Source organism: Leiobunum rupestre, chromosome 8 (assembly GCF_980474605.1).
Source record: "Leiobunum rupestre chromosome 8, qqLeiRupe1.1.hap1, whole genome shotgun sequence".
NCBI classification, from domain to species: Eukaryota; Metazoa; Arthropoda; class Arachnida; order Opiliones; family Sclerosomatidae; genus Leiobunum; species Leiobunum rupestre.
In genome coordinates, this window is record NC_143391.1 from 19,812,663 (window position 1) to 19,839,123 (window position 26,461).

Sequence of the window (26,461 nt, forward strand, 5' to 3'; positions counted from 1 at the left end):
TTTAGGGTCGAAATGTCCTAGGGGTAAAAGGTCGGCCGACCGTCGGCCGCCTACAAAACGTCGACTCTTTACCGCCTTTTATTAGACCTAAGAACCGACCCCGAAACGACGTCATCCCGACTTAGAATGTACTGTATAATTACGTCGAAACGACTTACTTTTTGATATTTTAAGTGACTGAAAATGACCAAATAAAACCGTAAATATAGCTATATAAATAACTATATACATGTATGTAGTTGGTCAAGTCCCATGAACGGGAGTGAAACATTGAGTTTATTTCCTTCAATCGGAAAGCTCTTGAATCAAGGATCCTATATGAGGCTAGGGACGAAAAATGGCAGCGCCGTCGGTGGGTCATGCGCGATAGAGAATCCGTCAAGGACAAAACATGGAGGAAGCACCACCAAAATTTGTCCTTGAGGGAATAGAAACAAGACGTCCCACGTTTAGAGGCTCTCTTAATATCGACGGCGCCGCCGGCGTTTTGAAAACACGGGCTGGCCGGAGGGCTACCTATCCTTCTAACATATAGGATCCTTGCTTGAATCTAGAGTACAGAGTTCTGGAGTTTCTTGGGGCTTAGTAAAAGTAACGAATAAGTCTTCATTAATAATATCTTAGCCTAACATATTTAGCTATACGAATGTAACCTACTTGAGCTGAGAGATTTTTAATAAGGAAACATTCTCAGATTGAATACATGATCTTTTTCGAAAAAATTTAATACAGAAAGGAAATTATTTTAAAAATATTTCAATTTGTTTTATTAAATCGCCCAAGTTTCACCGTTTTGAGCGATTTATTGGCAAAGTGCGACCTTAAATCGACTCTTTGTGCTACAGGGGAATAATTAAATGTAAGGTTGATTTTATGTCGGATAATGGTCGGCATACCGACCATAAATAGTCCCAAAAAAGGATTTACGGTTTTAGTGTCGAAAAACGTTCGGACGTTTCTAGGTCGGCATTTGGTCGTCGACTATAAAGCGACTTTTCGACCGTACCCCGACCCTAAAACGACTTCATGTGCTACGTCTACGTCATGCTTCTGGGACTTTTCCAGCACTATATCCAACCAGGCCACCTGTTTAAAACTAAAAGTGGCTTTATTATTAAGGCCGTGTGGAAAACTAGTACGCCCTTTACCTTCTTGTTCCATCCAAAAAAAGATAATTTAGACCTGACCTCATACCGAGAGTTCTGTATTATCTATGATTCAAACATGGTGAAACTAGTAATTTAAAGAAAAACGTGTGTAGGATTTACGCTCAAACTTAAATTAGTAAAAATTTTACTATTAAATACATGTACATATAGCTTTAATTTTTTAATATATTTCCTGGCAGTGATAATCTTGGAGAACTAAAATAAATAAATCAATGTCTTTACATAATGCAAAATGTCATAACTTTTAACTTAAAAAATCATATGTCAATTCAATTGAATTCATTCAATAGAACTTATTGGGCGTTTCCAATTATACACCAAATTTATCAACCAATTTACAGATTAAAAAAAAAACATTATCAATTGGGAAATGTTATTAAAAATAGCCTCTCTACATACAGTATATAGTATCTTTAACAACAACAATTTAAACTTATAGACCCAAAACGTTCTTAGAAGTTAATCATTCTGTAATGTACATTCGTTGAATCCACGATTGATTACCACTTACTAGCTCAATAAAATTTATAGAATTTATTCTATATTTCAAGTGATTAGAGCACTACGCATCATTCAAATTCACTCTTGGCGATTTTGTTAGGAAGCTTTTTTTTAGCCTATTGGCCTTTCAGGCAACTTAAAATCAAATACAATTGCGTATTTCACTTTAGGAAATTGTTAACATCTCAAAATAAAGACTGACGCAAAGTTTTAGTAAACGAAACATATACGTAAACTTCAACATTATTAACACAGTAAAATACTAATATATATTACACGTTAGCTTTCTTTGTTCAACCTTAATCAAGGATCATTCTTTTCACAAATGGCTTGTAAGTGTTAACTCCGCATAAAGGAGTTTTTGTAAGTCTGATTTTCTCACTTTTGAGAAAGCATTACGTAGCTACCATCATGTTCTTTGTAAAATTTTCAAGTATGCGCAGTTCATTAGAAGGGGACAAGAGTCGTACCCTCGGCAAATTGCACCAAATTCATACAGCATGCGTTTCGCAAAATGACTCCCGTGTAAAAAAACGTACTAAATAATTATAAGCTTTATAGAAAACGTTCGGGTTAGAGACAACTGCTTAAATGCAACAAAAACTAATCAATCACATTGTCATGTAGGCCCTATTAAAAAAAATCCTGATTTTTCTACTCTTATAGCACCAGAACACAAAAAAAAATGTTTTACTAGATATAAGGGAACGTCATTCCCTATTACTGGCCTAGTAAAATATTCTATGAGATTCAAGGAAAAAATTGGCACTTCAATTTTACCCTATTTGCATAACGAATGCAACTTAAACTGACACTATATTAGATTTATCATAAAACTCAAAATGGGCAGAGACGGAACTGTAAGGCGATCTTGTAGCATGCATAGGCACCACTCAAGTCTAATAAAAATCTTCCAAAAAACGGCAATTTTTTTTCGCAACAGCAAGGCATAATTCATAAGTCGCCAGAGCTGCGAGATTCAGGTAAATCTTTGCTTACAATATATATACGTGTAAAAAATGACGAAAAAGGGCTTTTTCTTCTTCTAATGTCCCGCTAGTTTTTAGTGTAGTTCCTTTTCGTAAAATAAAACTGGCGTAAAAAGTTTATCACATGGTTAGTAATTAAAAATAAATTGTCGAAGCTTCGCGTTAACTTTGTAAATTAGGAGCAGTTGGCTACTCGTGATTGCGTTAATACCACCTCCGTTTAGTGTCTGAGACTGATTCATGTCATCTGAGGTAGAGGACTCCTTATAGGCACTTGGTGAATGTGTCCAAAGTTAAGCTTTAACTTTGAAATCTTTCTATAAAGAAACTTTTTTAAGAGTTCTGCAATTTTGGTTTAAAAGTTGTTCGCTTCTTTTTCTTTTTCGTGCGTTGGAGCTACCATGTAACCTGGCTTTTTCCTCTTGAAGAAACCAAGCTATAACAAAAATACGAGTAAGATTGGAGTTTCCATTAAATGTTCAAAAAGATTTAGAGCTTACCCTCCATAAACAAATAATAAGAAGAATTAGGAGAAGTAGACCTCCGCAAGAGGCTAAAATATAGATCCATATTGGAACACCTTCAGCAGACTGATACAATGTTAAGCCAGGATATGCTTTAGTCTCAGCCTAGTAAAAACATAAATATTACCATTTCTACAAATGAATGATTGGGTTAAAAAATTAAGCGTTACCTTAGCTACATCATTGGCTTCATTTTGTTGAATGTCTAAAATAGGATCCAAATGAATTCGAGCTCGGGATAAAATACTAACCCAATCCACAGTTGGGTAATCCTTTGAGATTTAATTACCAGTTAGAAGAAATTAAAATGATGTATTAAACATAATGCAATAATTACTTCAACAAAAGTACTGTTCCATAAACGGGCTCTTATTCTTATCGTAACTGTCTCATCTTTTTGTAGGTTGAATACTTTACAAGTAAATTTGAAACACTTGGCACTTTTACGTTCACAGTCCTAGTTTTTTTTCAATATTTGTCAAATTTAGGTGGTCTATGTTAAAAACATCCTTTATAATTGTAGAAGTTAAATATTACCATAGTGACAATTTTAACGGTTTTTCCATCCATTTTCAATTCCTCAGGAACGATAACCACCTCCCTTTTCTTTCTAAGACGTAACCTTTCAGGAACAGCACTCTCGTCACCCAAGTATTCAGGACTCCCGGAAGCATTTGAGTCCGGCTTTTTCTGTATTTCATAATAAAATAAACCCAAAACAAGTTATTAAAAAAGGCAAAAAAAAATAATCAGACGACACTTATCAGACTCCATTACCACATGTATTTTAACATTCCACAATCACTCTCAAATTTTGATTTATTTTCAAGTACATACTGTAGGCTTATTATGTACTACACTTTGTGATTAAGATTAGTACTTTAAAACCAAATTGGCAAAATCTTGTTTAGTATAAGTATGCAAGCGTGCTTCATGCATTTCGGCATGCAAGTTGGAAATAGGATGGCATTTGTTAGCCCCAAAACTTACAATGGGTAACTTCAAGTCTAAGTTTTCCTGAGGGCATATTGAGTGGTAAAAAGAGAAAACAAGGTTAATGATTAGGGCAAGTAAAAACCAAAATCTCCTCTAGTTATTTCTACATTATGAATAATAAAAAGATTAAAAATTGAGGCTTCTATTATGAAGCAAAAGCGTTAAACTTCAATACCTCCCAACAAATGTTAAAAAACCTTATGATAAAAGCTTAAGGAATAATAAACACGTACCTTCAAGTTAAGAGGATTAACCTGACCTTCTCCCATGATACAGTAGCCTTTTCCACGGACTTGAGGTTCTTCAATCAAATATAAAAGCCATTTTCCATGATCTTCCATGTTCTCAACTTCATAAGGCCAGGAGATTTCCACATCTACAGTACGGGCTTTCCATGGCCCATAATTTGATAACTGCAATGATGATTATTATTCAGTAAACCATATAGCTCTAATGTGTCAAACAAACACAAACACTTACTTCGTAAGTATGTATAATTGGACTTCCAACTTCTTCCTCATAAACCATAGCACTTTCACCAATTACTTTTCCACCATAAAAGACTTGCTCAGGTTCAGAACCTCTAAAATAGAAATCAAAATCAGATTTTGCTTCATAAATAAATTTACATGAACCTGAATCTCACCCTCTCAATTCAAGTTCAGCCATTCGAACAATATCTGCGTATAAGCTTTCTCTTTTTTTTGGCGATTCATTGAGACTTGTGCTATAGTAATCAAATATCCTCAAAAACCACTCTTAATTACGGAAAATGCTGGATAAATAGATACTCACGTGTTAACTACAACATCAAATTTCAAACTAGTTTCATCATCAGAAACACCTTTTGGATTAAACCTTAAATGTATTTCCATCTACAAAAACAAAATAGTTTATATGTTAAATATAATTAATGCATGGCAAGCTAAACACAGGGAAGGTTTCCGGGTAGCTTACTTTTCCTTGGGTAAGTGGATTTCCCAGATCACATTTAAGTATAGTTCCATTCCAAGGGGAGCATTCAACACTATGTGTTTTTTGCTATTTCATAAAATGAAAAGCATTAAATTTCTTAAAAAAAATTGCTCAAATGAGTACTTAAAATTTAATTATTAAAACTACTAGCTATGGCTTAATCTTAAGAGTAGATAAAATTAGTGAATTTGATCTAAATTGTATAACCAAATATTTTTGGTTGATCAAAATTAGATTTAGCCATAGAAACTAATTTATAGATATTTTTAACATAGGCATCACCAGCCCGCAGCACATTTGATATGAACAGGCCTGGGAAGCAATAAGAACAAACAACACTAAATGTTAACCTCAAAAAGTTGAACATTATTATGAAAAAAATTAGATTTTAAATTTAGATGAATTACTTACCACAACTTTCCTTCCAATGTAGCTGATAGTGTAGGGATGGGTGATATACAGAGCCGCATCGTAAGCAGGCTCGTTTGTGTTGATAATTGTAACAGACATGTTAAGAGAGTCTTCTCCCAAATATAAAACTTGATTTTCTCTGCCCTCTCTTTATAATGGCGAAATGTTAAGTTTAATTTGGAATTTACTCTTTACTAAACAATCAAAACTTACTTGGGCAAGTTAAGCTCGGCGTGGACAGTCAAATTGCTCTCGCATTCGTCATTCTCTCCACAGTCTTTGTGAAACTTGGCTTCAAATATTCTTGCCGCTTCTTGCTGATTCAAAATGGGATGCAGGTCCGGTAATCTGTCTCCTTCTTTAGGGTACTGAGGTTCTTTACGTACAATCGAATAGGTTAGTTTAAATTTAATTGAATTCTGGATATCTGATTTGTCCTATAAGAGAATTGAGATATAGTCAATATCTATGTATAATTAAGATCTCTCAATTTCTTACTTTTAGGTAAACAAGTTCATGATTACAATGATCGTGAAATAACTCTCTACTTGTGACTATTTTCTCCCCTTCTACGATATTTGGTTTGTCGCTATTCAAGGAAGACCTGAACTTTACTCTGTAGTATTTCTTGCCTGTGAAAGTTTCAGCTTCAATCATGTACTTTAAGCGGATTTGAGTAGACACGCTAGACACAGAAGTGTTAAAAGCAAAGCAGTACTTGATGGGGAAGCTGGAATAATAACACAAAAATTAAATTTTGTTAATACAATTTAGGAAAATCAAGAGTAGCTCCAAACTAACCAAACAAAAGTAGCATCTTTGTCCTCGTCACAGCCTTTACCATTAGGGTCAATGTTATTTAACTTTCCATCAACGCTCGTGTGAATATCAATAATTGGACGGGATCTATTAGATAAAATGAAAATGAAAAAATGATAAATTATAAAAATAGCAAACAATGATAAATTATAAAAATAACAATCTACAAAAACAGCAAACCTAAATAGGATGGCAGAGTCACTTTCGTATGCCCCAATTAGGAGATCAGGATAGCCATTATTGTCCATATCAACACCACCAGAAAGGGAATAGCCAAAGGTTGTCAGTTTACGTCTAATGAGGGATTCAATCTTCCCTAGCTCAGGTACTCGCAGAACTTGAGATGGTTCTTTGATTATGCCATTCGCTGATCCAAGATAAATGTAAACCGCACCAGTACCTTCGTAAGGAGCACCTACAGCCAAATCTAAAAATAAAAGGGAAAATGAGTACAATATGAATAAAACAAGATTTAAAGCAAGCCAGAGTATTATTAGTGAGATTCTAACATTGCTTAAATATTGTATATATTGCAACACTGTTCATTCCCAAACCATGGCTCTGAAAAATTACCTGGATAGCCATCTTTATTGATGTCACCAAGATTGGCAAGTGCAAAACTGAACCTTGACTCTTTCTTTCCATATATCTTTACATTTGCCGTTTTATTCATCCCTTCTGCAGAGTTCATGAAAATGTAAACCGCTCCACCATGCTCCCTATCGAAGTAAAATGGTGCCCCAACCACAAGATCTGGGTAGCTGAAAAAATCATGCATTTTAAAGAATCTATTTTAAGACATTAAGGGTATTTTGGAAACTCACCCATCATTATTAATATCAATAGTTTCGAGGGTATAGCCAAAGGATGAGGCAAACTGCTCCCCGCTTAAAATTAGCCTAGTCAAAAAAGTGGTGTCCTTCTTTTTACCCTTGGTGTAAAAAACCACTTGACCTGTACCATTGGACCTAGGAGCACCAGCTACAAAGGCTACACCAGAGTCTGGGAAAAACTTTCCAGATGTGACCGACATCCCTAAAATAAATATTAACTTAATATTTTATAAAAGACGGCAGCTTTGGATAAACATACCCAAATAACTATATTTATCCACCGGTGATGCCCCTTCAATAACAGGTCCCATGTACCATTGTTTATCATCCCTGAAGCCAAAAGGAATCTTATTGGTAAACAGAGTCCCTTTCCAAGTATACGGTCCAGGGGCTCCAATAACAATGTCATTTTCCTCCGATATAGTAGCGCTTGTTCCAGCTTGACAATAGCCATATTCTTCGTGAGCTTTATTAACAGGCCTATTTAAACAGGGGTCCCAACTCCTTTCGTAGTCCAAGTACTGATGCAATGCGTAACAAATCCCTCTTCCCCATTGATAGTCAGCGCCTCTAGAGATATACCTATGAGCGCAAGTCTGAAATGGAAAACACCATTAAGTATTTTACAACTTTGAAGAGGATGATAAAATGTAAAACATACCACAACACGTTGTCCAGGACCCTGGCTTTTTAATGAGACTCCTAACCATTGATCATCTTTAATAACCGAGGAATCTGGGGCTAAATTTTCCAAAAAAAAAAATTAAATAAAATAAAATTGGTAAATCTTTAATTACAAGTTTTAATTACGATTATTATCTTCATTTTCTATTTCTAATGCTATACAGTCCTTTCTTGTCGTTGAAACAGGACACTTATAAACTAAGCCAGACCTATTTGTACCACGTTGGGATGACTGTGCTCTAGGCGCTCCCACTAATATACTATAAAGAGAAATGAATAAAAAATAATGAGATTCATAAATATAGTATGTTAATTATAGGAACTTAACACCGAAAATATAGGAATTTATAGGTAAAAATCTCTCGAAATAATACGCTTAGGAACTTTTCCCTATAAAAACCCTTTTAAAAAACTTTAATTTTCTCTATCACATTTAATATTTCTTCAACATTTATTTAAATCTTGTTTCAAAATTTAAATTGGAAAAAAGTTTTAGTATTTAGGTTTTTTTGAAAAATCAGATTCCATAAGAATGCAGCCAGGTTAATAAGTGCTAGCCCCAGTCCTAGAAGTAATATACACTATATAGACCATCATTATTATTATTATTAAGTGATTTTCTAAAGATTTACTATAAGTTAGGGTGTTTAGTACATTTTCCATAAGCGTTTCAGTAGCTACCTAATGCCAATTTTTTTTTTAAATTATAGGTACAATTTTTTAAAAATAGGAACAATTTAAAAATATACTAATTTATAGCATAAGTGGTATTACTCTGGGAGCCCTGCCATTATAAAAACTATATATTGTAAAAAAATTACGCAGAATTACCGGCCAAAACTAAAGTCAATGGATGCCAACGTATGTCACTAAAAACCAAAATATATTGTCTATAAATCTGATTAAATTTACTGTCAGCTGGAAGTAGTCTTCAATTACAAATATAATACCCATGGGAAAATTGGATGGATTATCCTTTTTTTTTGCTGTATAAAAAAGGCAGCGTCTGAGGTCGAGGTCGGGGAAAGTGCCTATTTTTATAAGAGGCTATAGTCTCAAGGGTATAAGGAAAAACCGACAACCAATGAAACTCTTTACGGAAATGGAATTTATAGACGGAACATAGAGCTAGAGGAACTGTCAATAGATACACGAGGGACGTTTCTTAAGGGTGCGGTATTACATAACTAAAACTAAGGAGCCAAACTGATACTCTTACTGGTTCGGCTCTGTCGCATATAAGGAGACGGGACCCTTTTAGACGAAATTATTCCAAATACACCCTTATAGAATTACAAATATCAGTCTGACAGTGGGATATATATATAAGACGCGGGGTGACGCGCGTAAAATCAGAGGGAAGAAGTAAAGTAGATCTTGACAGTCAATGAAGCCAGCGTGTACCCTCCGACGCCGCTATAGTAAACAACAAGGGTCCTTGGTCCGTAGGAATCCTCAAGGCCCACTGGGGTTCCCGGCCGCGGTTACATTCCCTCCCGGCTCCCCTCGCGCGAGTAAAGACGGGAGAAGATGATTATTGATACGGTGTCAAGTTTTATTTAGGCGGCGGAGATCCCCCCTTTTCACCCCCTCTCTTCTCCAAATTCCAGTGGCTAAAATACGCGCGGCTAAGCCGAGAAGTTCGTGAACTTTCCAAAAACACGCTTTGGTCTCAAACACCCCCAGTTCAATAAATAACGCTCTGGAAAATCATGATAAAAATCAGAGGATGGCAAAAGAAAAACACTTCGTTCTTTCTCAATTCATTATCTTTTCGTGTTTTTGGGTAAGGTCGACCTTCTTTACAATAATGGCGGTTGGTCCCAGTTTGTTCAATACTCTCCTCGGGGTGGGCTCGCGGTTGAGAACCGATAAGCGCTAATCAAAAATGACGGAGTCATTGAAACATTCAAATGCGCGGCGTTTGTTTTAGGCACGAATGAATCCCAGGATAAGCATTCGCTTCCACGGCGCCACACATTTGGAAGACAGACATAAGCGACCCTTTTAATAAGCCTATCCCATCGCGCAAAGGCAATTTACAATGAAAAAAAAAGACAAAAATAGATCATCTCTCTCCTCTTCCGGCGCCGGGTCATGACAGCTTGCCTGTCTCTGGGATAACAGGTGGGGACGAAACGAAGTAACCGGAGATGACAAGGAGATAAAGCCCGCGAGATGGGACCATGGTGACGCGTTGAGTTTTTAATCTCGTTTTACTACGTTCACCCGGATAAAACTGAAAGAGTTTATGACATCAACGTATAAACCTTATACGGAGGACTTCCTCAGCGTCTACAATAGATGACTACTCTCTTCCAATAGATGTGGGATTGACAGTATAGTTTATTTACGGATTTATTTCTGTCTGGCGCGGATAAAAAAAGAAAACGAGGAAACCGAAGAAGTCCGGATGTTGATGACACGAACGACTTTTCGAGATGGGCGCTCTAAAAATGGACTCGGGATGGGGGAAAACTCCGACGCCTGGAGCTCCGTATTCCGTACCCGCGCAGTTCACCCATCAGCGTTGGTCCCCCCTCCGAAAGGACTTAAAAAGAACAAATAGGTCTTAAAGACGCGAGCAACAAGTAGTTGCTAACTGGATACGGACCATTGAGAGATGTCCGAATGAAGTCGGGTAGAAACGGGGAAGCGCTATTTTCTCCGCAAGGCCACGCGTCAACCGCGGATTGGACAAATGTTATTAATGAAACGGGGCCTCTTAGCGGGGTCGCGCTAGGCTTGTCCAGTTTTATAAATAGCCCCGCATTCGCGGAGTCACTAAGGACTCGCTTTGTTCGGAAATATATAAATGCGAACGGGCTTCCCGGAACGAAGTCGAACGAGGAGTGAAACGAACATTCGGATCGAGCGAAGAGGAACGTGACAAAGTGGCGATTCGTAGTCTTTCGAGCAGCTTCAATTAGTTTTCTACATCTTCCTCCCCGCATCCCTCCGTCGTGGACGAAAATATACGTTACGGTACGAAGTCGTAGACTTTACCATCTCCGCGCTATTCGACTCATTCGTCTAGTCACCCTCGACCAGGGATACCTTTCATCGAGTCACGTTCGGCGTTGAAAATCCGGAGAATCATTCCCAAATGAATAAATTCTCACGCCCCTCCTTATACGTTGCGTTTTCGGGGAAACAGCCTTAGAACTTAAGTAGGGAGACAAGGAGAAGCGCAAATACCCGAGTTACTTTCACTCTTAGTGACAAATGGTACGAAATACGCGATTTCGCACGGAGATTTGTACTAAAATGACTGGTAGATATCTATCCATTACTACCGTTAAAGAAACGCCAAGATTAATGATCTCTTTGTACCCCGTAATTTAGAAAGAAAAAATTAACGAGAATTCAATCAAAAAATGGGGTACCACCCAGAAGACGTTATAAATTGTAAAAAAAGTTCCACTCTTTGGGTTAAAATAGAAGCCACCAACATCGATTATCGAACTGCTGGTAGTTTTCCCATTTCTCGCAGGCGCCCACACCGAAAAAGGAGAACAATTTTGTCATCGAGAGATAGTAATTAAGAAAGACATTGAAGCCTAGTACTAATTGAGTTTGGAATATATTGCCTATTATATCCTTACCTCAGGGGCTAAAATACGCCGCGTTTAATGACGTACGGGAAAAAGGCGAGGTCTGGACGCTCGCGACAAGATACCACTTTCTCCGTCTCGAAGAGTGGGAAGTATGTTGGCAGAAAAAGCCAGTTTTGAATCTGACGATTGTCCTTATAAGGAAGGTGCGCGAAACGTGTCTTTTCCCGGCGACGTAAGTACACTTCGGAAATTACTCCTTCCCGAATTTTTCTTTACAAGGTGGCCACGAAGATAGTAAAACGGGTTTGACATTTTAAAATGATGATGTAGTAGGTACAGTGGCTGGTTCGGCATTTTAATCGCGTTAGCCACGAGTGGAACGAATCTTAAAATGTTTCATTCGGATATTAAACTGTCCGGCGATAACTTATACGGGTTTTATTCGCGATTTAATTAGACAGTAAAAATAAAGTTTCATTAAAGGGTACGTCAATCATCTCGACAGCGGCGGAGTTTACCTAGTGGCGACTGAGACGAGGGAGAGAGGATGTCAAATTGTCAACCTCTATTTCACGGACCTTTAACTTCGGTGACATTTAAACTCACACCGCTGCGCTATTATGATCAATTTGAATTTGAGTTTGAAACGCTACTACGTGACTGTAAATTTTAGTATAATTACATATCCGCGTCAAGTTGACTGGTAGACACCACTTTCAGATACTTAATAAAAAAGGTGTCTCGACATCCTTGGGATTTTGACATTTAAAATGGCAATTTTCTCTATTAATAAGATGACTTACGAACGAGTCGGATATTTAAGTTTCACTGGAGGCATAACACGTATATAGTGATTATACATAAAGAGGATGGTTATCTATACATGAAAAATCCTTCATTCCGATAAAAAAAAAATAAAGTCGGAATATTCAAGTTAGTTGGCTGTTCCCTGATCCCACTTAAAAAATTTTATTCGCTCGAATGAGAAAAAAAAAAGTTTGAAGCCTGTTCGATAAACAGCTTCCAAAAATAGCATCTTTTTCTCCATTGATGGTGGCACTAGGGGCCCAGCATCTATCCGCGCATCTAGAGCCAGGAAGAGAAGAAGAGAGAGTCTCGGTCGGTCGACGTCAACGAGACCATCATCGTACACGCTTTCCTTCCCCACCCAACCAACCACGAGAAAACAAATTCTTCCTTCTCTCGAACGCAATTTCGAGCGGCCTAAATACGACAATAGCCCCGGAGTCGAAGTCAAGAAGGCGTATCTTTCGAGTTAAACGAAAAAACCTCTACCCGGGTGACCTACTACTGACCAATCGAATAGAATACCATTTGAATAAATAAAAGCGATATCAATCGATTGAACATCCTGGGATGGCGAGCGATAAGCGCCAGGGTGATTAAATAAACAACACGCGGAACCCTGTCAAATCTTCCTGACAAGGACGCGCGTCGAGCCAAGTATTTGTCCTTCCGGCGGCGGGAGGAATCTCGAGATAATTAATGTCTGGAAAGACAAAGGAAGATGTCCTCTTTAACTTCTCCAACGCCATCTCAACGAACATCATTCCAGCCATTATTGACATTCTCGGCGAGTACCGGCAGACAGAGCCAAGGGCCTTCTCTCCGTCGGACATCAGCGAGTCCCGACGCTCTAGTTTACCGCGCCGGAAGTAAACGTCACTCCCTAATCAAATTAAAGCCGCCGCGACGGACATCCCGTAAAAAAGATTCGAACGAGCCGATAGCGGCCTTTTATTTTAAAGCGACGACTATTAGGCCTAAATAATATCCGAAATGCCATTTCATTTCCTACCGGTGCGCTCTTAACTACTCTCGAAGCCAATTACTCGAACGCGTCATGACACGGCGTAGCCCCAATTACACACTTAAATTCCACGTACGTGGAATCAACCGAGGTCCCGTATAATGGTATAGGGTCGAACCTTTATTACGGGGCACTTTTCGATTTTCTCGCCTCACGAGCCTAATTGAACCAAGTTTCAACGCGTTCGCTTTTTGCGGAGTCCGGAATGTAACGCGCATTTACAGTCGCGAGGGAATAAGCAACACAATGAGTCGTGACTATATTCGACTCACTCGCTCAGCTCACGCCATTTGCCGAAAGAATGGCGAAATAATACTCGCAAACAGTCCGCACCACGTAGGCTCACGCGGGAATAGCATCGACTCAAATCAAGGATCGCGATCTATAATTACTTCCGCTATAGTTTACGAATTCGTTTCAAAGCCGGTACATTGTCACCGCGATTTTATTCGTATTTATAATAAAATCTATAAAAAAAAGTTCCGAGAGAATGTTGAGTAATTATTTTCACTTGATTAGTGTCTCGGTTTAATTACAAACGAAACTGCAACCCACGCGCTTCCACGAGTTACGGCCCTTGTAGGGGTTGTCCTTTTCCAACAGACTCGACGCTACGGCTGACTACGAAAATAGTTGGCAATTTTGGTAAGGAACTAAAGAGGGGTTGAGTCTACGAGGATTTCTACGATCGCCTTCGACCGAGTTATCAGCCGTTTCTAAACTCGTATATTTTTAATCTCTTTCTCTCTTCTTTTTCGTCACCAAGAACGTCTAATATCCGCGACCCAACGCAGACGTACAAGTTTCATTCGCACACCGCCAGTTCATAACACGATGAATTCATCGCTTTTGGGAAATGCGGAGGTCAGCCGGGTCTCATTTAGATGGCTTCTTGGTATATTACTCAATTTTACTCGCTTTATTACCAAAATGTCCCACGGCATTTATTACAATTTGCTAATATGTTAAATTTTTTACAAAACAGCTTGAAATTGCTGGAACGTTTTGAAACGATGAGGAGCATTCCGTAATTTAGAATTGAATTACCATTATCAACAATTGTACCGACCCACAAAGGACTATCGCCTAAAGGGAATTTTGGTATAACAGCTATCAATTCGCGTTTAATTAGAATCAAAGAGTTGTACGTACCGTGATAAGAACACCAATACATTCACGTTTAAACAACTAGTTTCATTATCATTTACGATTTGAATTATGTTAATATAAAATATTAAGTCATTAAATTATATCAGGATTTTCGCGTGTGGGTTCTTTATTTTATGTACGAAAAATTCGACGTCAGTCCTGATTACTATTTTTAATAGTATATCAAAAATTCGATAAAGAATATTTCGAAGAACCGCCTTCGTAGAAACGTGATTACCATATCTAGATTCTACTCAATCTTCGATGTAGTCCGCAAACCAAAAAAAAATGCTCCGCAGTTTTGAATTCATACATGGTTCGACTAAATAAACCGTACCCCTTTCCAAGCCATAAAAGCGGCTATCTGGTAATTTTAAAGAAATTTAAAACCCAGTGGGCGAGAACGTTATGCAAATGCGAATGAACCACTGATAATATTGCCGAAATAAAGCCCCCCCTCGACCGTAGGTCTAAATCATCTTGAAAAAATGTCTCCTCCTCGACATTCTACAATTAAAGACTCTGAGAGAAGATGAAAAAATAATTTCTTAATTACTTTTCACAAGACCGCCTCACTCGCTGACGGACGTACGAAACAAGCGCGCCTTCTACAATTATAAAAGTTTCACTTCGTTATAGCTCCGTTGTTAGCGTAATGTACAGTCTGTTACAACAAATACATTAATAACCTGATAAACCACCGATATAAGTTGATAAAAACCGGAGCGTAAATCGAATGAAAAAAATAAATTTCGTATGAATCTCACGGATTCTTTGATACACTGAAATAGAAAATGATACGTTTGAAATCCGAAACCCTACGGCGTCTATCATTATTCAGTCGGCACAATTGAATTTTATCGTTTTAGTTTTAAATATTTTTCAAAGGATGAATAATTCCGTACCATCCATCCATCCAAGTTGAAGGGATGAACGTGTACAGGGTGGCAAAATGCTTTCACGAAGTCTTAAGGCCACCGTTATTTCGAATTCTTACGGTTAGTAAGTAGATTAACACCGCGTATATGAGAGGGCGTATTCGTATCTGGATAACATTTCAATGAGGATGCTTTTAAATGTCTCTATCATTTAAAAAAATGAAAGAATGATTTGATGTCTTTCGAGAGGCCTCCTCGATAAACCGTTAGCTGGGGCCAGTAAGGTTTCGAATTTAACAACGGAACGTAATCAAGCGGGGAAGCTAACTCCCCGGGGGCTTTAAATTATCAAAAACAACGCGTCTATGTACGAAAATGACCCGAGTTGTTTCAATGTTTACGTTATAAAAATAATGCCTTTCATATAGATCCGAAAACTATCGGGCAAAAATAAATGTTACGAATAGAACATAAAACCGATATGGAAGGGGTAATGTTGTTTTAAAAACTCGCGGGGCGACTGATGGGGCGCGTCCGATAAAGCTAAGCAGATTGGGATTAAAGATGGGATCGGCGACGAGGCTCGAAACGAACTGGCAGCGGTGTCCAAGGCGGGAATATAGTCCAGTCCGCGTGGCTCAACGAAAGCGTCGCTCGTCTTTTGGACTCGTCCCGAGAGTATTTTTTTAATGGGCAACATTCCTTATTAGGGTTAATGGTGTTTTTCTTCGCCTCGATGCCCTGTTAGTACTAGCCCCGGAGCCAAACCCTCTCGAAGAGTCTCAGGCGTCTCGGCGAAAATTAGTTTTCCCTTCTTAAGCGAATTAGGCCCAGCTTCTTCGCTAGCAGCGGCCCAAGTGGTGAGGCTCTTCCCTGGACTAATAGAGAGACGTACGCACTCGACGACGACGATAACTACTTTCGTGTGAGCGACAGTAAGTTGTTTTCGTTACCATCAATTAGAGGATTACGTGCGCGAAATGAATTAATAAGTTCGTGGAATCCCCGGCGTGCTGGCTACAAGAAGAACCCAGCTCGAAACACCGACAAAAAATTTGGCGCGCAACTATGCCGTTATTACTATAACAGAATGTTCCTACATCCCGGAAAGAGATAGATTCGTTTGTCATTCCACTTTCTATACGAATTGTTACGCTAAGACAGAGAGCAATGATCATTTTCGAGATGGTGACGCGAGGGCGATGGTCCAATTTCCAAATTGACACTTCGGAGCACTCATTACGAAGATGAAATTCCGAAAAGGGTTTTCTACATTCTTGGGATGAAATATTGCGATTATCAAGTACTAGAGAACACTGTTTTAGTCACTTTCCCGCGCAAAATTTACAACCATAGGTATACAAATTCCTTAACACCAAAACATTAAACCCAGAAGTCGTTTGATTTCCAGTTTCGGGCAATGCAATTTAGAGAAATTCGACATAAAACTGGTTCCTAACGATAGATCCATCTCTAGCCGATATCAACAAAGTTATATATCATAACAGTATGTGCATATGATAAAATCATTGTAAAAGACGGTTCAGTACACCGTCATACCATTTTATTAAAATTTTTCATGAAACACGTTTGCAAGAGCATATCCTAATATGTTTCTTTTCATTTTACTTGATACAGATTTTCTATCACAAATTGAATATCGTTGTTTTTTATTTGTTTACACTCGTAAACCTCTGTCTTAAAAAAGGAATGATCTAGCTTCTGAAGTCTGGCGTCCGTGGCGCGGCCAATCAAATAAAATATTATCATTAGTTTGTTAATAGAGAATTTTCTTATTCTTAAATGTTTTTCTGAAAATATTTTTCTAATACCGGTATCGGCCAATATCGGCTTAAACGGGAACGGCCAAGCTTTTCCAAATATCGCCTATCAAAAGTTCAACAAGACGTTCAATATACTTACACGTACCTTATTTTGTCTTGAAAAATAGTTTTTGTCCTAAAAAGTTGAAACGCAAAATAATGCCAAGTATTTGGGTTTTAATTTTCGCCGCCATCTTAAGGTGCCAGCGCCAGCAGCACCTTAGTGAGCGATTTGCGAACTATCCTAAATTTTAAAATCGCCCAATTTAAGCTTAAGTCTCGTATAACTGGAACGCGCCGCGCGTGCAAAACAAATCTTTCGCGTCTTCAGCAGCGCGCGCTTTATGTTGTTTTACTGTCTCACTGATTTCTCACCAGGTGTCGCGGCGGACGCGCGCTTTTCAATTTCCCGAAATTTCTTTATTTTATTAAAAATTAACCACTTAATATTTTTTTACGCGGTTCCGCCATAAATTATAGTTTTTAACCAGGGTTCGAAAACAAAAAACCCGACCCAAAAAAACCCAGTGGGTTTTTTTGGACCCACCCAACCCAAAAAACCAACCTGGGAAAAACCCACTTTGAAATTTCATATTTTAATGAAAAGGATTTTTTCAAGTTGCAATGACCACTTTAATATATATATATATTTAGTAATTTACAAAGTTAACCGGCTTGTTAACTTAATAGTTGATACTTGAGACTAATGACTTCAGATTTCCACCAGTCCTTTGGTTCAGCTTTGCTGCCTTTGCAGTATCTGTACACTTTTACAAGCTTTTTTTATTTTATTTTTTAGAAGCTCGTTATGAGCGATTGTGACGGGCGGGACAATTCAGTCCGCTCGTCCATTTGATTAATCAGGTGCGAGATATGTGTTACGGCCACGCCAACGGGGGGATACTTGGGGATTGGGTTGGGACACCCGTGGCGGAAGTATGACAACCACCCGCTGGGGGATTCGTGGTCGTCCTCACACGGCCATCCACAAACTCTGCCTCCCAGACGCTTGGGATTACAGGAGTACGCCACTACTCCCGGCCTTTTACAAGCTTTTCAGCTCTTTCTGACAAAAAAAAAGTGAAGCAGTCTACCCAGCAGACGATATCTAGTCCCTACAATCTTTTTTAGCAGGGCTCGACATAAGACATTTCTAATTTCTCTTGATTTGGGTTTTTTTTGACATATCATTTAATACAAATATGGAAATAGTATACTAAAATAAAAAACCCACCCGAATAAAAAAACCCACGAAAAACCCACAGGGTTGGGCTTTTTGGAAAAAACCCGGGTTTTTTCGAACCCTGTTTTTAACGGGCTATAGGGCTATCTAACTGGTTAAAGCTTGACCGTTCCCCTTTAAGCAATATTAGACAAATAGGCCGATATATCATATCGGTGAATCCCTCTCTATACCGTGGGGCCCTTTTTAGTAAAAATTCAGCACACTCTTAGAGAAATTTTTTAGAAATCTTTAAATCAACTTGAAAATCGCGAAATCTGGGCGAAAATTAGTCCCAAAATCTCGAAATCTACATGAAAATTGAGCTCTGAAATCTCAAAATCAATTTGATATCCAAAATCACTTAAATTCAAAATCCAGTACACAAAATTTGCAAATGTCCTCACTCTATACTGCTAATTTTATTCGCGTGTTCTAATGTACCTTCGAAGACTTCCGCTGATTTTTCATAATTTTACATAGGGAAAATATATACAAATAAGTAAATATCTCTACGCAGTGTAGCTTTCGCAATTTACATGCGAAGGAATAAAGGTGGTAAATTGTGAGAAATGATGCGATGTATGTAGCCGCGGTTTGGCGAGAAAAATTCGCCCAATAAAAACTTGCAAAACTTGGACGAATGAACTACTGGACTCGAATTATAAGTCAAACCACATTTTATCAAATTACATCACTACTAGCGAAAGCATAGCGAAACGTTTCCACAGGGGCTAAAATAAGGATTTTTTTAGAACTGAACAAACTAAACATAATTTCAATGACGAATATTTTAACAAAATTATGAGAGAAAAAAGGGCTGTAAATAAGTAAAGGCTGGTTTTCATTAGGGCAAAAACGCCACGACGGTGAACGTCGACGCGAAAAATAACCGTTAGGCCTAATGCAATATTTTTGCGTCGACTCTCACCGTTGGGGCGTTTTTGCCCTAGTGAAAACCAGCCTAAGTTCAACAAAATTGGCTGCGATTGTCGATATGTACCGGAAAGAAACCGTCGACATCTCCCATAAGGACTGGTAATTTGCTATTTGAATTTTTTCATACTTTTCTGCGATTTTAGAACTGCAAGTCCACGTTTTAGAACTGCCCAAAACTGCCCACTATTTTAGGCCCTGAGTTTCCACCCAAATACAAAACACGAGTGTAAAAACTAACTAAAGATATTAGGCCTAACGTCGTTCGCTTTTTAAATCTTGCAGGAATAAAGTAGGGGAGTAGCGATCGGGTGGCGATTTTGGTTTCAACGGTGGGTGAAGAGCCGCCGAAGCCCCGCCCTCGGAATCGGGGTTATTTACAACTCGCGCCATCTGTGCATAGCTGTTTCATTCCAAAATCATCACTCCCCAGGGTTGGCACAATTTTGCCAAGGGTGGAAAAACTAGATTTTTCCGCGGTTTTTTCCACCTATGGTTTTCCTGTTAAAAACCGTACTTCCATGGTTATTTCCACCTCTAGTGGCAAAATTCAATAAAAAATAAATAATAAAAGCAGTATATTATTCTATTCTATTCACTCTTTTTTTCATCTCACCTATTTGCAATGACCAAATTAGTCACTTAATAGATATATCAATGATTAATTTAGCATGAAAAGAGTTTTTTCCAGTTTTTCCCACATGTCCCGGCAAAAACCTGTTTTTGCCAACCCTGGCACTCCCCCACTTTTTCCCTCCAAAATTATATCGCGCACGTGTTTACTATTTGGGTGGAAATCTTTCCAATATTGTACGTCGTGGCGCTACAATCGCCGCCACACCGAAAGAACCAAGGGAGCAATCTTCATTCGGGTCCAGTAGTTTATTCGTCCAGCGTGAAGGTGCGTGTTTCGTGGTAACGATCTAAATACTTCTCTAGTAACAGATGTTATAAACTTCTGATCAAACGCGATTCCCGACTGAAATAGATCGCGGCTTTATAGAAATTGCTTAGCGAAGGAAGGTAAGAAACTATGTTGAGTATTGCGAGCCGGGGAACAAAACAATCTCAGCGTGCAAATTCTAAAAATACGGCAAATGAGCGTCACCGTGACCATTTGTTTTCGCGGCGACTGAGAAGGGCGGACGACCGATTTATGGAAAGTCACGAGCCCAGTCCGTATACAGACAAATCGAGTCGGCTGAGTTTACAATTCGGCACAAGCGTCGAATAAAGAAAATGTACTCCGCGACAGCCTTATTACGAGCTGTCAAGTAAGGCGGGGGAATAGGAAGGTCTCGAGATGGAGAGAGAGTTGAGAGGAAGGAGGAGCGGACGACCGGAAGTTAAGAGAGCACGAGGAGCAAAAATCGGCCCGAATTGGAATCGATCAAAGCGAGGGCGAACCGGGAGGAGGATGGAGGTCGTTCCTACCCCCCTTCCTCCATTTTGAAGAGCGGAAGAAGATACGTTCCCGAGATCTCGCAGCCCCGCTCTTCTCGTCAAAATCATAACTTCAATGGAGAGGAAAACGATTGAATGACGCGAAAAAAAATAATAATTCCGCCCCCCCCCCCTCCGAGTGAAGAAGACCAACAAAAGTATAAAATTTCTTTTTTGGGAGGATTTTTTCTTTTGGAAATGGGCCAAGAAGAATTTTCTCGCCTACTAGCGAAAGAGTCAGCGCGCTGCTACGGATGGGATGGGAAACACTACACTCAGTTGGTAAGAAAAAGAAATTCGCTAAAAATAGGGCGCCAAGCGAGCGACTACGCGTGCGCCGATCTTTTGGAAAACCTCCCTTGCAAAGAATTATTTGCTGTTTTATTTGGGAGAGAAAAGAGAAACGAAGGATTTTTTCTCTCTGTGGAAACCCTATCACGCTCTACGAGCCTCGTTTTCGTACCGCCAGGGAAACTGAAGATTGTGACGGAGATGCCATCTTCGAGTCGAGGGTGAAAACGGTCCCGCGCGCTTATCCGAAGCCATTTTCGTTTGGCGCAACCTCTTAAAAGGTGGCCCATTTAGCAAACTGTCAAAAATGAGGAAGCGTTATTTATTGCGCCTGAAAGCGGCGATTGCGCCAGTCGCGTTACAACACGAGGGGTCAATCACTTCCGCGGATGACCGAGAAGTTGAAAGACTACACTGACCGCCAGAAATAGACCTGGTTTTTATCTAAAACCGGAAATTGACCTAAACTTAAAAGGGACACATTTTTAGTATTGTTAATAATTAACTCTTCCATGAAATTACGTAAGAATTAAAGCTAAACAATTTAAAACAACCGCGCACATTTTTTTCACACTAAATTAATTCGTTATGATGTACGAGGAGGTACTATTAACATTAAGAAGTAGGTAGGAGTATAAATACCAGCGGGTGGTCGTGCAAAAACGAGTTCCCGATTTTCAAAGGAATCGGTTTCTTTCGAATGAAACAGAGTGGGGTGAAATAATTAACCATCTATTTGAATTCATACAAGTTTCCAGCTGAAAAAAAAAAAACACCGCTCCTTCACATTTTTCAGATGAAATCCCCTTGGAACTAATACCGCTTGAAAACTACAAATTGCATAAACGCCTTTATTTGCCAATTTTTTTATTTTTCATCTCTCCAGACAAGGAAATATTTTTCAACTCCCGGCAAATGTTCTTTCAAATAGCCGTAATAACGGCGAAACTGAGGAAAATCGGAGAGGCATCGTGGTCGGCGGCGGGCGTGGGCGAGTAACAGAACGCCTTCGGATTTTCGTATTATTACGTAGTGTATTTACGGGGGTCCCAAAGAAGGAAAAAGTTGTAAAATTTTCGGTAGAAGTGGAATTCCGACGATAGACACGTCGTAATAGCTTAAGTGACGTCACGAGGTTTTAAACTTTCAAACCTAACCGAGAGTTTGAAGTCAGGGACGTGTAAACTGCACCCCATCAGCGTGAGCCGTCTGTTGGGAAGATTGTGGGTTCGGGAACCCGTTTTCCCAGATGGGATGGAACTTGGAAGGTGAGGAAACGACTCCGGCCTCTCACTTTTCTCTCAAATATGGAAAATGATGTCAAACGTTCTATTCCTCCGCGAAAACCGAAAGAAAAAATATTTCTTTTAAACCAAAATTTATTTTCACTCTTTTGAGGTCCGCGTGGGTGAAACTCAATGGGTTTTTTTTAAATATTACGAAATTGGGGAAAGGTAGAAGGGGGATGGGAATTCAATGCCTAAGCTTCGTTTATGGTAATGTTATAAAGCTTCGAAGCCGATAAACTGTACAAACCGGATAAAATAAATTTCTGACGTATTTTTATATTTTGACGGCGTCTGTAAATAGTAATTATACTTAAAATTCGCGAATTGCCGAGAACTCGTGATAGTTCGAAGGTCGCGTTAAATTTTTCTCGACTTGTTTATGCTAATGCGTCGTTTTGGTTTTCAAAACGCGACCTATGAACGGGTGGCGTATAGCCGTTGGAAAGGCGTAAATTATCAAAATGTTTATCAGTAAATATACTTGGATTAAATATGCTGGTCTTTTAGGGCACGAACGACGCGAGTTGGAGTACAAATGTTAGAAAAATGCTTTAATGTGTGCTAAATCATTCTAGCGCTGAATCTATTGCATGCCAGTCAAAAACTCAAATCCATTCTTCTGCCTAAATAAAACTTAAGTTACACGCGTATAGCAAACACCTGCATTGTTGACTGGTTTAAATCCATTTAATTGAAATCAAATGTTTTTAAAGAAAATCATTTAAATCATCTATTATATTTTATATATTTATGAAACTGTACAAAAATAGTTTCTGTAATATCAATTCAGAGAAAACTAAATAACAAGTACTAGTTTAATGTAATAAATATGATTAATTTATTTACAATTTTAGTTTATATTACCAACGCAAATTATCAATTTTCCAGCCAAAATATTTAAAAAATGCTTAAAAATAAATAAAAGTCAGATTTATTTGATTGAAAAACGAACAACCCTGAACTTCTGTCACCTCTAACCTACTTTCATAAATAAAAGCTAATGATGCATTTCCGCGTAATTAAATTGCATACCCGTAGTATAGGAAAGCGAAAAAACAAGCCTATTTCTACACATCGATAATAAGGCTACACCAAATAATCTGATACGGGGAGCGGTTTCGATTCACAAATTTCGAAATCGATATTAATACGAGAGATAAATCCCTTATCAGTCGATACTTCAAATAGATAGAACTCAAGCATCTTTGGTTAATGCGGGGAAGCTTAATTAAAATCGATTCGCTATCTATTTTGACTACCACACCAACCATCTATAGCACAAAGTACCCCAGAAAAAATACAATGTTTATAAAGCGCCCCATATCCTCTCATAAATTACAGCGAGGCGGGGGAGAAAGTACTTGCCCAGATTTCTCTAATTAGTCATGTCGGGAAGTCGTTTGTCCGCCGTATCGATCAAGAAAACTAATGAAGAAAAGCGCCCTCGAGTCCCTTAGCCTACTCCATCCCCTTAACTTAGACTACTACCACTACCGCGTAGCTCCGTGAAAAAGCGGGGTGTCTCTCGAGATGTCCATATTTCTCAATCTAAGGTCCATAGGAGGACGTGTCTCTCGAGATGTCCATATTTCTCAATCTAAGGTCCCTAGGAAGACTTGTCTCGGACATTCCCCGAAGGACTGATTTCGGCAATGGGCAACTGAAGCGCTAATGTTTATGGGAATGCTTAAGACTGTCGGGTTTTCCCGTCGAATGGATGGTTTGATGTCCGAATCCGCGCTCTATATTATGTTCTTGGTTTTTATTTCAATCGCTAGGTAGTTTCCGAAGGTTGGTAATTGTATCAGAGGTGTTAAAATGATATAAATTGACGCGTTGTTTGCCGATAAGGTGATACGATTGAAGGTGTGGTATTGTTGAAGTTCGCGAAATCAATCTTCACACGGCAAAATTTACGATACGTGTCAAAAAATTGATTATACAAACATTTTAAGGAATTGTAGGGGGTGAGTTAAGAAGTATGCCTGATTTTGTCCCATTTTCATACGACGAGTTAAAAGAGCGCCAGAGAGCTTCAAAGTGTGGCCTACTAGCTCCTGGAAGTAGGCTGCAACAAGCCCAAAACCGAGCAGCAGGGAAATGTGAATATTAGGATTTGGGTTCGTGTGATAGGTAAAAAAGGCATTTGTTAACAAATCGAGGTAACCAGCGTAAAAAAGTAAACTTGAACAGTATTAAAGTCCCTGCTGCTTGGTTTGGTGCTGGTTGCAGCCTACTTCCAGGGGCTAGTAGGCCACACTTTGAAGCTCTCTGGCGCTCTTTTAACTCATCGTAGGAAAATGGGAAAAACAGGCATACTTCTTCAACTCACCCTTTGCAACTCCTTCAAATTTTTGCATAACCTTTTGAAACACCCTGTACGTCAAAGGAAGACGTTCGTTAAATAAAAATGGCTCGCCCCTTGTTCTTTCTCTTTAACCCCAAATAACCAGATATACGAGACGATTTCGCTTAGTTAGATTCGCATTCTAAATATTTATACGCCCTTGCTTAATTGGCAACCCATCGGCCTAATCACGTCAATCAAAAGAGAAAACGAAACTGAAATAATTTTTAAAACGGGGATTGGAAACCTTCATAAGTTCATCAGAAGCAACATGTGGGTCGCGTACGAGCACGTACTGTTTCACTACGAAAGCAAAATAAACGCGGTATATGTTGGAAGAAGCTCCGATAGAAGCTGTCGAATGTAATATAGACGCGGAAGGCGGTTTCTGGTTTCTCAGCATCTACGAAGAGGATTAAGACTCGGAAAGTAGGTCCAACACGTGGGATTTAGAGAAACCTACACGCGCAGTAAGAGCGAGAGAAAAGGCAGCCGGAATGTCGCAACCGCCTATAGGGTCCACTCAGATACTGCCGACTTCCACTAGGCAGGATTTAAACTCTGTAGATAGAAGAGCCCTTTTTTATTTCGACCAGATGTAGTCACGGATACACTCGGCGGGCAGCCCCAAAAGCCCATATCCCGTAATAGTAATTACGCGAGGCGTAAATCCTCCTTGACATTCTAGTTGGCTTCGAGCTCGGCTTGTCAAATAAAAAGGCTTGTCCCGTATTTCGAATAGGGCGCGCTTAAGCCATAAAATAGTTCGTTAGCGCTATAGGAAATTAGCCTAGCTGATTAATACGAAGTGATATCGGCGTATTTTGTCGCAGTCTTCTAGTAGACCGCCGCGATAACCTTTCGGCAGCTAGCCCATCTCATTCTTATCAACTGCCTCGCTAAAATCTTCAATTATTGTATTTCCTATCCTACTCTATATACAGTCACTACTACAATAACGCCAGATTCTAAGAATCAAACGGGGCCCCTTCAACGAACTCTTGATAAGAAAGAATGCACTTGAATGAAATTTTAAGATAAAATGAAACAAGACAGATTAGACGGAGCAATAAAGAAAGAAATTTCCGTTTCTCGAGCATTTTCGTATTGTACAATCAACGATATTGTAAACATTTTAAGTTACTTAAACGCTACACACCATCACACCAAATAGAAACTTGAATAAATCCAGTCAAAGTCACATATAGAGTTTGCGTTACCACGAATGGACGTACAACCGGTTTGTTGATTTAACAGTGAGTCAGACAAGGATGATTTTAGTATTGTAAGTCGGAAAATTTTCCGTACTTATCCGGAATTTTTTTTTTAATTCCATGATTAGTCTAATATTGTTTGCAAATTTAAATAAAGCGGCATTTTTGTCTCAATTTTTTCGAATCTAAAAATTAAACTAAACCTCTAGACTATAATAATAATCAGCTAGGCTAATACCCAAGGCACCACCCTAGGCCTAAGTCATCAAGCGACTTTTGAAGCCAATAATTCAGGTGGCCGGGTTACAATGCGTAGGAGGGTGGTGGCAAGCCCTGCATGCCACGCGATCGAGCCAACAGCGCGCTAACTATTACCGTTAACCTCAACAAGTTTTTATGGAAGGGGAAACCGAAGAACTCGGGGAAAAACCCCTTAAACCAGTGGGGAGAGAACTTGCAAACTCAACGCAGAAGGAGTTGTTCCGAGTTTTCACCCAGTGCTACAAGCTGGGATCGAACCCGGCTCCTCTTGCTGCGAGGCGAAAGTGCTAACCACTCCGCCACCCCACTATCTTTAAAC

At 39.0% G+C, this 26,461-nt stretch overlaps 1 protein-coding gene across 2 annotated transcripts in view; it reads right to left on the reverse strand.

Moving 5' to 3' along the window:
* Positions 1-1,290: 1,290 nt before the first annotated feature.
* The window catches only part of LOC149932670 (integrin alpha-PS1-like), a 45,258-nt gene continuing 20,087 nt past the window's right edge, over positions 1,291-26,461 (reverse strand). Inside the window, exons 2-22 of one of the 2 annotated variants that reach the window (XM_090155184.1) lie at positions 8,028-8,161; positions 7,879-7,958; positions 7,477-7,813; positions 7,209-7,419; positions 6,958-7,145; positions 6,565-6,811; positions 6,367-6,471; positions 6,064-6,295; positions 5,779-6,002; positions 5,566-5,713; positions 5,137-5,220; positions 4,975-5,054; positions 4,826-4,906; positions 4,660-4,762; positions 4,413-4,592; positions 4,174-4,200; positions 3,721-3,873; positions 3,521-3,640; positions 3,354-3,455; positions 3,160-3,288; positions 1,291-3,095 (exon numbers count right to left, since the gene is read on the reverse strand). In XM_090155184.1, the coding sequence (XP_090011310.1) occupies positions 3,015-3,095; positions 3,160-3,288; positions 3,354-3,455; positions 3,521-3,640; positions 3,721-3,873; positions 4,174-4,200; positions 4,413-4,592; positions 4,660-4,762; positions 4,826-4,906; positions 4,975-5,054; positions 5,137-5,220; positions 5,566-5,713; positions 5,779-6,002; positions 6,064-6,295; positions 6,367-6,471; positions 6,565-6,811; positions 6,958-7,145; positions 7,209-7,419; positions 7,477-7,813; positions 7,879-7,958; positions 8,028-8,161 (3,046 nt within the window). In that variant the 3' untranslated portion in view covers positions 1,291-3,014. The remainder of the gene's footprint in view (positions 3,096-3,159; positions 3,289-3,353; positions 3,456-3,520; positions 3,641-3,720; positions 3,874-4,173; positions 4,201-4,412; positions 4,593-4,659; positions 4,763-4,825; positions 4,907-4,974; positions 5,055-5,136; positions 5,221-5,565; positions 5,714-5,778; positions 6,003-6,063; positions 6,296-6,366; positions 6,472-6,564; positions 6,812-6,957; positions 7,146-7,208; positions 7,420-7,476; positions 7,814-7,878; positions 7,959-8,027; positions 8,162-26,461) is intronic. The other variant, XM_090155185.1, reaches the window with a different exon arrangement.